Genomic DNA, 15,106 nt, shown 5'->3' with positions numbered 1-15,106 from the left:
AGACAGCAGTTAAACACCACATGGTTTCTAAACTTAGAGTGAAATGTACAGACAGACGTTCTTTTTATTCGAAGTCTGATGCAAGTGTCTAGAGTAAGTTAATATTATGCTACACACATGATTTTATGATGATTAAAAAAGTATCATGTAGGGCGCCCATGTGGCTCGGTTGGTGGAGTGTGCGCCCGACGCACTGAGGCTATCAGTCCTCTGCAGTGGCCACTGGTCTGACTCCCACCTGCAGCCCATTTGCTGCGTGTCATCCCCTTTCTCTGTCCTGTTTCCTGTCATATCTTCAGCTGTCCCTATCATATTAAGGCAAAAATGCCACAAAATAATCTTTAAAAAAAAAAAGCAGAAACCTTTTAAAGTTTTAAATCAATTGCATTAATTTTCTAACTTTACAGCCCTAATTTTTATTTTGCATTATCCGAGTACACTGTTTTCTTGTTGTCAAACTCATTAGTCCAAATACTTTGATATGAGTTTGAGAGAGAACAATTAGTTCCTTTCAAAACATGCCATCAATGTCGCCTGCACAGACAAAACACAGTCTAGCATGAATGGAAAAGTCTCCACTGCTGATCCTGTTACTGTTGATGTTTTCTGCCACCACAGTGCCCGTGGCTGATTAGTAATTAAACAGAACCAAAGACGATACCACAGCTCCCATTCACCTTGGGCACATATACTCAGACAGACTGACACACAGAGTAGGGTAGGTTCATGTGCCAATACCAGCACATGCTAACAGACACACACACACACAGAAAAGGTACTTGTACCATACAAGTACCTCCGGGATGGGTTAGGTTAACATGTTGGTGTTAAAAGATTTAGACATGCAAAGGTCACCTGCTCTCTACTATCTTTAGACTTTGACAACTGTAGCACTATCTGCCTATCTGTAAAATTGCATATACTGTTATTGGCATTGGTATGATCAGGTATTAGTTGCCTCTTACATGAGCTCAAATTTCCACAAAATCCACAAATATGATATTTAATCAAACTGTTCTAATGTAGAATTTTCCCTGAAATTTCCAGACAAAGTATTTCACTTTTCCTTAATTAATCCTAACTGTTAAAAATGACTTCGTAAGAGGACACTTTCTGTTGTTGCATGTCCAAATTTTGACAAATTAAGTTGCGCTGTGAATTTGTTTCCAATTCTGATTTTACATCTTGGTAGTGTGGTGGAGTACAAACATAAAATCAGATCCATATCATAAACTAAGTCATTTAAAGAGAAGCTAGATGTTTCTCTTTAACTTTAACTAATTTATCTACTACCCATGGTTTATCTATCTGTAATAATGATATAAGTTTAAACACAGATGGACAGTTAAAGTATTTTCATAGTCATTCTTTTGTATTCTCAACAGTGATCTGAACAGTATTTTTACATTCAAATAAAACATGATATTAATCCTTCTTAATTTGTCATATCAGGCCTGTTATCTTTGGGGATTCTGCTATTGGAAACTCAAAGATTACAGATAGCCTGTGCACTGCATCCCTCCTGTTTTCACAGAGTAGATACTTCTCAAACTTAAAGCCCTCTTTGAATTCACAATATAGATCATATGATCATACATTATGGAGCTCATAGTGCCACCTCTGCAGGAACAGATCCTTTAAACTCTGCTCAAATGCAAGCATCCAGTCACATACAAATTAAATTAACAGCTATACATTGTCCAGCTGAGTTTCTATTCTTTTCCTTTCAGCAAAGTGGGCAATAAATCTCTTTATAATATCATTACATAGTGGGTATCTTCTCCATATATCATGTTATTAGAAAACATTTTAACTGTGTACTTGAGAAAATCCAGATGTAAAGATGTGACTTCCTTGCTTTCTAACGTACCTCCTTGGCTCCCTTCCTGCCCTTGACAGAGCAGATGGAGAGGCAGAGTCTGGCAGCACGGGGTATGTCTGGGATGTACATATCATAGGTGAGCCACTCATTCCACCTGTTGAAAAAGAATGGAAGAGACGCAGAGATCATTCATGAGCCTGGGACTAAGGATGGACAACATTATGGCCTGTATGAGTTTGAAAATATTGACATATCAAATATCAGAAAAAAACAATATTATGTATCCTTAACTGGGACCAAAAAAGAAATGCAAACAATCTCAAAAATAGGCTTACAGGGCAAACTACAACCATCAAAAAGAGGCCCTGAAGAGAGCTGTGCCACTTAGCTCTCTGAGGTTCACCCAAGGTCTTCCAATGATAGAAAACCAAATGCTCAGAAGCCTTACACTGCTATTACACAGGGCTGAGTTGAGCATACACTTTCAGCAACAAAATTTAGACAGTGACTCACAGCTAAAGATACCTTAATGCCAAAATTATTTAAATATGAGGCTTGTACTGTATAGCACAGAGTAGGGATGGGTATTGAAACCCGGTACTAAACGAGCCTCAGGAATAAATTTTGTTACTTGTTACTGTACTTAAGTGCAATAAAACTTCTACTTAAAAAGCCAAAACTTTATCAAACAACCGGTTCAAAAGCCAGTTAAGTACAATCACAGTTGAATTGTCACAAACAAGCTAAAACAACATATGTCTGTATGTTGTCTAGTTTGCCAATTGTTTTAAACTTACTTTTTTAGTAATTAAAAAGTATCATTAAATTACTGGATCAATAAGCAGTAGTGAAAAGAGTAGTAGTATTGTTTAATGATACCCATCCCTAGTACAGACAGTATTCCTTTTACCTCTCCACAGGCATGAGAGTGGACCACGGCTTAGGTTTAACAGTAATGTAATACAGCAGTTTAGTGTTACTAGGCAGCACTAAACTGTTAACTATACCCTGCTACTTAGACTGCTTAAAGTAAATTAGCAATAAACTGTCTAAACTATTTCAGAGAAATAGAAAGTGAATGTAGTCATTTCCAATACTGGGTACCATAATTGATATATCACTTTTTATTTTATCTGTTTTTTCTGGGTTTACTTTTCACTGTATAATTACAAACCACACATTGTTTGCCAGCATGTTGTAACTGTATTAAAGAAACCTCACAAATAAAGTTATTAATATAATTAAATGTTCCTGCATTTAAGGGTTGCTGTAGTGAATTAGAGATCATTATAATGAAAATTACCTGGGGTTTGAGCAGGGTACTCTCTGTGTGTTGACATTGTCACACATCTGTTCACCTCCATGGTAAATGCCTGTTCTCACGTATATCTATAAGAGAGGCAAAATGCAACAAAACAAAATAACATCAATTAAAAAACATGATATAACTTCAATATAACATTGTTAAGACACCGATCAGAAGTACATAATTAATGGTATGTAACAGCTGTCATGTTAAATGATCATTACAGTGGCATGCAGTCAGGCAGATTTGTGAAGACTGGTTTCATTTACACAAATGATTCATGACAGCACAACATGAGCTACCAAAACTTCCCTTAGTAAAGGTCTCTGTTCACGTAAGACCAGGACAATGAGTGTTTGTTTCCACAGGAAGTGGTGGAAGTGGAATATGCAACGATGTGCATGACTGAAAAAACAGTCGACTGATATTGCTAAAAAAAAACAAAAACAATTCTAAGTAGAGCTGCAACTATTCTGATAATCAATTAATTGTTTTGGGTCATATTTTAATAAGGAATATCCAAAGTCTATGACTTCACCTTCTCAAATATGAATATTTTCTGGTTTCTTTACTCCTCCATGACCTTAAACTGAATGTCTTTAGGTTGTGGACAAATCAAGACATTTGAGAATGTCATCTTGCGCTTTGGGAAAAGGTGATCAACATTTTTCTGATATTTTATGAACCAAATAACTAGCGGATGAATTGAGAAAATAACTGTCAGATTAATCAATGATGAAAATAATCATTAGTTGCAGCCCTAATCTTCATTACATTTAATACAGTTTTTTTCATGAATCTGCAAAAATACCATAAATTCCATTCAGTTTTTTTGTCACTAAAAGATCATTCCTCTCACTTTGGCCTGTTCACTTTCTCCTGCCATCCATTTAAAAATAGAGTGTTAGAGTCAAGGATCACCTTTTTAATTTGACTGATCAACATTACATATAAATATATGTATATTTCTTTAAGTGCTGTGCGTCCCCACCTTGTCTATGTCCCGTATGTTGACGTTGACATAGGTGGCACAGAGGATTCGTATTCGCAGAGTTCCGTTGATGGTCCACAGCGACTTGGCAGCTGCCTCACCATTCATATAGGATGTTGCCGTGGAGATGCGTCGAGAGTACGATGGCATGACGAAGTTATCTGTAGGCAACTGGGTGTACAAGCTGTCCTTAGCCATTAGCATCAGGTTAGGCATCCTGCCCAGCATGATGCAACTACGGATATACTAGAGGGAGAGAGACAGAAAGGGAATGACACAGAGGAGGACAGTTAAAATGAAAGCACACAGAGCTGCTAGAGTTACACCGTGCGTAAGTGTAATCAATGATGCCAACTGGTCATTTTCCAGCAGCTGCTGAATGACTGTAGAGCAGATAGTGACACTTTGTGCATCTTCTACTTCGATCATGTGGAATTTCTCAGGACTCTGAGCACAGGCTCACGTTACTGTCCATGAGGAAAATGTTCCAGTGTTCTATTGAAAGGCAATGTTGTTTTGACATATTCACAGTGGTTACAATAACAGATCAGGCTTTGGCTATATCCTGATAGGGATTTATCAAAAAGCCCTGGATCAGCCCTGAGCCTGATCGTGAAGATTATCGAGCCATGTTGCAAAAAATGAGAGGTAGTCATGGTCAATTTTTCATTGCCTTTTCCCATTTTAGAATATTGTATGATCGCTTTTTGTTCAGACAGCTCGCAAGGATGTAAATCTTCACAGATGCAACATTTTCTGTTGCAAGACTGATTATCAGCCTTGCAGATTATCAGATCTAATATTCAGCATGTTTTATCGGAAATTTGCTGGTACCTCCCTACTTTTTGTGTAGGGCAGCAATTTATTTTTTCCAATAAAATTTTCAGCTAACTTTAACAAACACTGCCAGCAGCTGCCTGCATATGTTTGTGTTATTCTAAATGTTGACACCAGGTTTTCATAGCTGTGTGTCATATTGTAATGTTCAAGATATCTGACATTTGGTTGAGTACAAGGAGAGCCATAAATCCTGCCGGGAAAGCTCAACAGCTATTGTGAGTTCTAAACCAAAAATATTTTTTAGTATTTTGTCATACCATCAAGAATATTGTTACCACAGAACACCCTGAAATATTGTGATATCATTTTAGGACTAAATCGCCTTAGATTCAAAAAACTGGCTATTATTCTCCTTGATTACTAATAATCGGTATAAGCCCTGAAAAATACATATTGGTCCTTTACTAGAATTGACCTCAACAAATTTTTGCCTGATTGTCTCTTACCTTATACTGGCTGATGGGGTACTTTTCCAGCAGGTACTCATCACAGCCACAAACTTTGAGGATGTATTTACCCTGATATTCCTGAACGCACATCTTGAGCTGCTCTGGGGACAGCAGCATGCTGCGCGTCTTCTTACGAATGGCCTCTGCAATCACCTTTAAGACAAGAGACAGGCAGACAGCCTACATTAGACACCCTTCATTTTCCTCACACTTTAAAAATTTAAAAATGAAGGTGGTCTACAGTATGGCTCATCATATCCACCCCACCTGTTCAGGCACGCAGTCATGGTTGATCTTCAGTGTATACTTTTGTTTATCGTTGTTAGGAGAAACAATCACCCAAATAACAACAATAATCTGACCTAAAAAGTAGACAGACATAAAAACAGGTTGACATGGAGGCTGAGGAAAAAGAATCAATAAATCTAATTTTACGTGAGCAGCAACTGGGAAACAATACCCACCTTTATTTATTCTGAGGTCTGTGGGTATTATATTGAGCACTGTGCTTCCCCTCTAAGTATTGTTTTAATACAATAGCATCACACTAATAGCATTTCAATCAATTCATTGATCGCCATGCTCATTACTGTAGCTCCTATCCATTGTAAAGCTGGCAGTGATTAAGTATTGATGGGAAACTAAAGTGTTTCACTCTCTGTTGACCTCCTGCTCTCTGTGTTTTGTTGTCTCTAAAATAATAATCTAAGGTTTGAATAGACAACCCAAAAAGAAAAAGACACATTTTCCACTTCCAAAGATTCTTATTTTTCTCTTTTTATGCAATACTGGTAAGATCCCACACTGAACAAAAACAGAAGAAAGCTGTTGCCTACCTTTGTCCAGTTTGCTATAGATGTGTTTAGGAAGTTCCTGGGAGGATTCTACGTTGGGTGGGTAAACATATAGCGCTCTGCTGTGAGGCCCGCTGGCATCTCTCAGCTCCACAGAGTCTTTACAAACATTCAGGATGTTTCTCCTGAAGTCCTGAACCTCGGGGTCCTTCACAAGGTCAAACTCACACACAGGCATACCAATGGCAAAACCTGACAGGATAGAAAGCAGAGCGAGTGGTTTTTCAGTCTTTTAAAGGCAATGCCAACAGAGCACTACTCTACCATTCAATACCTTTTTCGAAGGTTCTTCTTTATGAAGAACGCTTGCGTTGACTGGCTGCAAGCAAAACCACATAAATAACTATTTTTTCTAGAGCTGGGTACCATAAGGATTTAATGCAGGTATTGTCTGACTGGAGAAGTTTCAATACTATTTGGTACTGGGTTGTTTCAATCAATACATTAAAGGTATTGAGTGTTGACACTCAGCCCTATAAACTATTACTTGAGTATCTAATAAATTAAAGTATAATCATTTGCTTAACATTTCCCAACTTTTTGTTACTCTGACACAAAAGAGTTCTTTCTAGACAAAAAAATGTCTTTTGAATTTGCCACATGTTACAAACTATTTAAATTAATTAATCACAACAGAACCATCAGAGGAGAATCTCTCACCAATCTCTCTGTTGAGGATTTTTTCCTCTCTGTTGCCAACTGGTTCAATGACCTTGAGGAAGGGCTGGAAGAGTCGGAGGTCACACAGCCTCCGAGTCTCATCATAGAACTCCTCCCGCTCTGCTTCCTGCAGGCAGGAAAAAAACAGAGGCTGCGTTCAACCTATTCCACTTTCCTTTTTCATGAAAGCCAAAGGTGAATTGCTGTAACAGCTGAAAGCCTTCCTGCAGGTTGGATGGATGTTTTGGAAACACGCCACGCCTGTTTTTAAGCAGGAGAAGCACTTTGTAAAGCTAAGATATACTCATTTTGAAGAGAGGTAAGCGAAACGTGAACTTCTTATTTTGTGAGCCTTCAATTCAAAACAAAATGAAGGCAGGGTCTCCCTCATTTTTATTCATTCATTATCAGAGAAGAGGAACACATTGGCTTTATTAAAAGTACATTATCTGATAAGTTCCAGAGACCTGTTTCTTTTTATTAACACCTATGACAGCTCTGGAAAAATTTCTGTTTATTAACCTTCATAAACAGCTGTCTGGGGTCGTTTCATCAAACTTTCAGTAATGGATTTCCATTACGTTCACACAGTTGTATGGACACCTCTACCTCTGTCAGATATTAAATTTGAGATTGAAAGCTCTTACCTGTGTAACGCTGACGAAGATGTAGGATGTCTCCTCCTGTAGGAGATGATGAAGGGGATATTTCCGGGCCTCCTTGAACAGCTCATGTTTGATGGTGATGAGCGTGGCCTCGCGGAGACACTCCAGGGTCAGAATCATCCCATTGGGCAGCAAGCAGTCCACCAGGATCCTGCAGTCAAACGCAGCATCATTATACAATGTTCTTGACTAACTTAATTATTTACTTTTCACTTACTATGCCCCTTTTTGTGGATTTCATAGTGTTGAGTATTTCTGAAAATTCAATAAGAAATAAATATACAAAATAATATAACATTAATTATAAGTTATAACAAATAATATTAAAAATACATAGACTTGAATTTTGGATTTTTTAAATTTGCAATCACATGAAATTAATAGGCTAATGCATGTGTACATGCCTATTAAATCCATTTATATTTATATAATCCATTTATATCCACTACAGAATCCAGTGTGTCATACCTGGGAGGCATCAAGTGGATGCCCCATAGCTCCCCTGAGGACGGCCTGGGAGGCATCTTCCTCTCTGTCTCCCAGCTCAGTCACACAGTTCAGCTGCAGAGCACAACCTGAAAGATAACAACATTTTCAAAGGAAGTTCTGAGTGAAATGGTGAAAAGCCTGAGGGGTAGTCATTATTTAAATACAGTTTAGTTGATTCCTCTGCTCCGACTAGGTATGTTGTTTGTATAGTAACTTAATGAGAAGCAGGGTTGACCAACTGGCACACACTGTTCAAAGGTGCAGTTGCTACACTTTCAAGGTGACCCAATGGGTGCACATGAAACCATCCCACAGTGTTGCCAAGTTTCAGCTGTTAATGTACCTTGTGACTTTAAAAACTCCACTAGTGTGCAGGATTTAATGGCATCCAGCCATGTGCACCTCATGTCACTTTCAAGACAAGAATATAGGAGAGCGTAAGATCACTGCAAAAGTTGTGCAAAATGTGAAAGGCCATACCTAGAGCTAGTGTTAGGTTTGTCTAGCCGGGGCTACTGTAGAAACATGGCGGTGCAACATGGCGGACTTCATGGAAGAGAATGAGTAGTTATAAACTGGTGGTACAAACAGGTGACAAAAACACAACAATCCTAACAGTATTTTCTAAGTTCTAAATATCATGTCCCACTTCTGTCATATTCTGCCAATAAAATTACTGAAATCGTACACAATGGACCAAAAAAACAACAACCCAAAAATATAAATTCCGTGATCCAATGAAGCAACCACAGTTTTGCCAGTTTAACAACTACTTTTTTAGATCTCACAGCCTCCTGGGTTTACCAGCATTTGACTGATGGCTGGTGCTACTTTTGGACTCTGGCAACCTCATTTCAAAAAAGTTTCCCCAATGACAAATGACAAGTGACTTTTGACTCAAGATGAGCAATAGCACTTCCAGAGTCCTGCCTGAGTCCTCTGGCTGAGGCTCAGCTGTGCTCACTGAGTTAAACAGAACAAGCATGTTCAGTCAACCACACAGCAGCAAGGCTAAAACAAGTACAGTGACTGACTGCAGAGTATCCATGGCATGAGTAAAACTGTCATACTGTGTATCTTACCAACAGACTGCACTTCAACTCCAGAAGGTTTTTTGGTAAATAGATTTAACTCCTATATCAACAGAAAACATAACTTTAGACCCACATTAAGTGACTGATCACAGAGACCCAAGATGCATATCCTCAAAAATGCATACATGTGCTTTCATGTCTACACTAAACAATGAACTGAAGTTTAGGTTGGGGTCATTACTTGTTCCAATCAATTCCCACAGAGTCTGCAACACCACTGTTTTACTACATCCTATTTAGAGCATCATCATCTTTTAGTTTATTAGTAAGGGATGTGAGTTCATCTTTTTTACACCAAAGCCATTTAGACCTGTATTCAACCTGTCAAGAGTAGAGAGGCCTAGACTCGTCCAGACCTCTGAATCACTCTGAGCAATCACAGCAATTCAATAAGAATTAAACTGGACATAAATGACAATTCATTACACAGTTCTATGCAAAATGTCTTCTTTTTTGCAGAAATAAGTTGGATGCCATTTTAAACAAAGAATACTCTACCAGTACACATAAATGGTAGCATGAATTGTATTTATAATGAGTAAGGGTGTCAGAATTTCAGCATTAAACTAGAAATCGATTAAGTGAAAAGAATCCAAAAGACCGACTTGTTGTTCTTCCAGTACTTTTTTTAACCTTAAAAACAAAAGTCATGTCAAATTGCTGATCTGGAGAATTTTAATACCACTTATACTGAACAAGGTACCAGTATATTGTAAAATAAATGCTTTGAAAACAGACCTAAACCTGCATACAGAGGGGTCTTCAAGGAATCAAAAAAGGTCTTCAACAATAAAGCATACAAGTTTTACTTACGGAGGGCAATCTTTTTAGTGATGGGAGATGGAATAAAGTTAGCCTATGCTCATAAAATATTTACGTCTCATCAATCTAGCTACGTGCTCTCATTTAGAGGGGTTTATTGGCAGAATATGGCAGGAATGGAATATAACATTCATAAGCATGTTTTCATTAGTGGATAATCACCTGACATTAACAACTGTTGAGTTTTGTTACCTTAAAATGAGCCACTTATAACAACAGAGGGAACAGGTCCTCTTCCATCGTGGCCGCCATGTTTCTGATTCTACAGTAGCCCCAAACAGACAAACTAAAGACTGACTCAAGTACAGTACTGTATCTGTGCTCGATGTTGTCTTTTTCCCTAAACCTCCACTGATTATCAAAGATACATAATTTTATTTGTGAAGAAAAAAAAAGCCAAATATTAACTGTGGCTGTATTTTGACAAGCATAAATTCACTCATTCAATTCTCTGTTTTGGAGTACTGGGAAATAGCAGGGTCATGGGGGATCTTCATTGTCACAACTATTTTTGCCAGACTGCTCAGGTCCAACACTCACAAACACAGAAACAACACAGTGACTCAACTGAGGATTGTGACACAGCGATGGGAAAGAATGTGTTTGTGTTGGCTCTTAGAAAATTACAACATGATGCCTTAATTTAACCTTCAGCCAACTTTGGGCCCTGATATTCAATCAGGATAAGAAGAACACCAAGAATTAGCCGATTATTATCATATCAATATGATTCATCAAGACAATATATTTCATTCATTACTGGTCAGCAACTGTTAGGTTGTTCTTGCAATTGTGGATGCTACTCTGTCTAGATTATTTTATGTCTAGACTATATTAGCTAAACATATTAAGTAGAACAACATATTTCAAGCAAAAATAGACAGCACAAATAATCATAAAGACAAAGCATACACACAAAACAGCACTCGACTAGCATGCTTCCGTCCTTTGACTTGCTCTGTATTAAAACTTTATTACAGCTGGAACGATATACTGATTATTAAATTAATGACCAAATATTTTCATAATTGATTAATGGGTTTGAGTAATTTTTTAAAGGAAGTCCAAATCCTCTAATTTCAGCTTCTTAAATGTGAATATTTTCTGGTTTCTTTACTCCTCTCCCCATAAACTGAATATTTTTGGGTTGTGGACAAAACAAGACATTTGAGGACAACATCTTGGACTTTACTACTTTTTTGGACATGTTCAAACAAACAGCTATTAATCGAATTGCAGCCCTACAAACTATACTGAAAATAACATAATTAAACTTTTAACAAACACATCACTGATTACTCAATCATTAAACTACATGGTAAAACACTTCTAGAATTAGAATTATTGATGCAGTTGAACAATATCTTATCTAATTTTTCAACTCGGGGAGATACGCTTTCTCTGAGGAAAAAAAGTCATCAGTAAAAGCTTCACTGTTTATTTGACTCAGTTATAGCACTCAAAAGTCTTTGCATCACCGAACTGTAATGCTGACTTTAAGAACAGGAAACAACAAAATTTAAGATCTGTCAATATAATAATGTAAATCCCTCATGATTTGTCTCATTTTAAAATACCAATATTACTTTCTTATCCCCCAGCTCTATCTACCAGTAGTCTAGACACCAAACAACAATGCCCCTGGGTCCCAGATCAGACAGAGTGGTTACGGCACCTGGCAAGATGCCCTCCTGCACCAGACTTTGGCAATGTTTTGGGGGTTTGACTGACTGGGAGGACACCAAAGGGCATATCCATGACATGCTGGTAGGTTTAAATCTCCCTGCTGCTGGCTTTGGAGCACTTTAGTCTCTGAATTTCCACCCACATCTCAGATTTTTTTCAGTAGTTCAAACAGGTGTGGTGCTCACTGACAGCTGTTTTCCTGGTTGGAAAAGCAACCAAGCCAATTAAAGCAATGTAGGCACGAAAGGAGACATCACTTTCCTATGCCAGAGTAGCCACAAAAATAGCAAGAAGCATGAATGAGATCAACACAGCTACACTGGATGTCTTGAAGTTAAATTTTAAATGCACAGTATAAAATTTCTGCCGCTAGCAATCTCTCTCAGATCAAAACAATAACCAAAGATAGAGTTTGATGAAGTTGTGAAGTGGCATGGGATCATGGGAGATGTTGCCTTCATTGGTAAATAACCTTTATTGCTGATGAAAATCTATCTGACATGACTCAGGGAGAAATAATGTTGACGAACAAGGTAACATACTAAAATTCATGTTACGTATTGTCACTTTGGCTGACTTCCTTCCTCATTCTTGCCTTTTGCCTGGCCACGCCATCATAAATAAGATGTTGGTATTAATGACTTGCCTGCCGCAGATCATGTTGTGAGCAGTTTCATGTAGGAACTATTTTCTTTCTAGTACAAAGAAAGTAGTTCCAGTAGATTATACCACAGAAATAAAGTAGTTCCCTTATGAAACTGCTCACAACAAGGTCTGTGGATTATCTTGAGTAACCAGGTCATGATTTCTGGAAAGAGAAGTGTATTTTTTGCTGCTTTGAGTGCCACAGGCCAAGTGCCATGTTGTTCCACTATATTTGAGAAAGGGAGACATCTCTACGGCCAATATCTTCAAAATTCTGCAGCTCACACCAAAACAATCGAGCTGTATAAACAGAAGTGCAAGAAGGAGGATAAAAATATATTTTCTAGGGTGAACTGTCCCTTTTAGCATTCAGGGGATGAATGGATGGTTGGCTATATCATGTACAAGGAGCAATGAAAACCTGACATTAATCATCCAACTGATGGAAAACTGTTCACCCAGTTTAATTTTAGAGTTGTGACTGAGACAAAATGCATGAAATTGATGGTCAATGAGGAAGGAAAACAGCAAACTTCATTTACAAAGAAGAGTAGCTTTGATTATGTACAAAAACAAGCTAAAACAGACAACCCTGAGTTAGAACAAACCACCCATTGAGTAGCTCTGCGATCTGTGACCCTGATCAGGATGCAGCTAAGCACTTTAGGACAAAAGAGGAAGCTTCCTCACAACACAGGATGTGGGGAGTGGGGAAACATTGGCCTAGAGACAAGCTTGCTTTGAATACTGAAACCCAACTGCACAACTAGCTGTGTAGGCTGGAGGCGACAGGTTGGCAAGATCAAACATATGCTCAGTCTCTAGACACATAATACATTTGTGGTTAACAGAAGGTCTGGCCAGTTGCACCACATTACACAGCAAAGGTGTTTAAAGAAAACTCCAGTGAAACCATGATCAACTCTCAGTTCCACTTTGTTCATTAAATTAATTTTACAACCAGTGATGTACGGTAGTTATGACAGGCCCTAGTGCACACTAGTTACTAAATATGAAAAGCACTTACACTTATCCAAATGTTATCTGCTGCATGATGGGAACTCACTACTGAGGAGCAGTGTCAACGCTGATGCTAAGCTTGTCAGTCTTTAATATAGAAAAGTAATGCACACCAGAATTTGTGGTTGTGAGGTGCTGATCACTGAAAATAGACTCAGGCCTTCTTCAAAATGAACAATCAGCTTGTCCAGTCTTGACACATTATATATCATAACATCTTATCATATGATCAAAGAGATTTAAAACTGGACAACATTAACATACATATTACTTATTACACAGCAGTTATGATTTAGGGTTGGGCCACTGGACGAATATATCGACTCTCAGCAACTGGCTGAGTCCATCCACCAGTTGTTTTTTGGGGCCGATTTCTGTCACTTTATTTTGCTGATTTAATGGTCTGCAGAATGAGAGTCACTGCTCAGTGACTTGGGCTGCAACTAACAATTGACTATTTTCTTGATTAATCGTTTACTTGTTTGTTCCATAACATGTGAAAAATGAAAATGGTGAAAAATGCTGATCAATGTTTCCAAAATCCCCTCATGATGTCCTCAAATGTTCATTCACTTAACTGAATAGGTTTTTTTTATGGTTAATTTATGGCTTTTGCTATTGCCACTAACTATTTTACCAAAAAATATGGGTTTGCCTTGTCGAGGGCATAAACAGCAAATGGCACCATTTATATTTAATGTGGGTTCTGGGGTTGTCACAATACCAAAATTTGATACTGTGATATAATACTATTATAAAAAAATGATATTTGATACCTCTTTCAATACCATAGCAAAAAGAAAAAAAATGTCCTAGTTAAACTAAATCTTTTTTTGTTTGTTTTAAATTAACAACCTGCACATGATGCTCAGAGAGAAAAAGTAATTGAAGACTGGTTTTGCTGCAAGCCAAATTTCAGGCAGGGCAATACAGACCGAACTAAACAAAGGTCTTGAACAAGAGCTAAGATATTTTCTTCTAAGTTCTTTCGATACTATCAAATGTTAGTAATATACAGTTTTTCAACATGTGGTTTTGAAAAAGTATCAATACTGGGAATGGCACTGATGGAGGGCCTGCTCTTTCGACACCCCTCACCCCACGGGCCCCAGTGCAACCGCACTGCCTGCACTGTTTACATTTACGCCCCTGTTTGCAACTTCAACTGGCAGTTTCAAGACAGGAGACAACATTGGAGATGTAGGTCTTTGCTGGACAGGCAACAGAACATTGAAATGGAAAGAGAGGGATTTGTTAAGCATACCAAAGAGTGAAGCCCTCCTATTGTGGTGATGGGACGGTTCCACCCTTCATGTTTCAATCCATCTTCACGCTGTCACAGAAATATGTGTCGGGAGAAGAGGAAATTAAAACACAAACAACATCACACATACTCTCCATCTATAGCGTGATTCACACACTGGCTAGCAGCAGGTTAGCTAACGCTGAGTGTTTGGGAATGACAGCTACACAGCACTGTGAGCTTATGATATAATGATATAAATATATAACAATGTAATGACCTAGATAATTAGTAAACAACCTGTCTAACCATGTCGGCTCTGTCTTTCCCACAAACATCTCTTTTGACTCACGTCCACCAGTTTGGGAATGGTTAACGTTAGCTAGCTCTCATTCTCTAGCTAACGGCTAACGCTGAGCCTGCTGACATCTCCTTATTGAAAAATATATCACCAACATTTAACACAAGCGATTTTCCTACTAAAAGGTACAAATATAACTTATTTAGTATAGTAGCTTAC

General features: G+C 38.0%; 1 protein-coding gene across 1 annotated transcript in view; it reads right to left on the bottom strand.

The window, feature by feature from the left end:
- Positions 1-15,106, bottom strand: part of LOC146324337 (phosphatidylinositol 4,5-bisphosphate 3-kinase catalytic subunit alpha isoform-like) — a 33,370-nt gene that overhangs the window by 17,901 nt on the left and 363 nt on the right. The window contains exons 2-11 of the mRNA XM_084723647.1: positions 14,608-14,676; positions 8,056-8,162; positions 7,570-7,738; positions 6,923-7,049; positions 6,245-6,454; positions 5,676-5,770; positions 5,406-5,561; positions 4,120-4,365; positions 3,126-3,211; positions 1,871-1,976 (exon numbers count right to left, since the gene is read on the bottom strand). Of these exons, the coding sequence (XP_084579773.1) occupies positions 1,871-1,976; positions 3,126-3,211; positions 4,120-4,365; positions 5,406-5,561; positions 5,676-5,770; positions 6,245-6,454; positions 6,923-7,049; positions 7,570-7,738; positions 8,056-8,111 (1,251 nt within the window). The 5' untranslated portion in view covers positions 8,112-8,162; positions 14,608-14,676. The remainder of the gene's footprint in view (positions 1-1,870; positions 1,977-3,125; positions 3,212-4,119; positions 4,366-5,405; positions 5,562-5,675; positions 5,771-6,244; positions 6,455-6,922; positions 7,050-7,569; positions 7,739-8,055; positions 8,163-14,607; positions 14,677-15,106) is intronic.

This window comes from Lutjanus erythropterus, chromosome 7, assembly GCF_056507025.1.
Source record: "Lutjanus erythropterus isolate fLutEry1 chromosome 7, fLutEry1.hap2, whole genome shotgun sequence".
NCBI lineage: Eukaryota > Metazoa > Chordata > Actinopteri > Lutjaniformes > Lutjanidae > Lutjanus > Lutjanus erythropterus.
The sequence above is the reverse complement of the archived record's forward strand: the minus strand, read 5'-3'. Positions and strand labels throughout refer to the sequence as shown.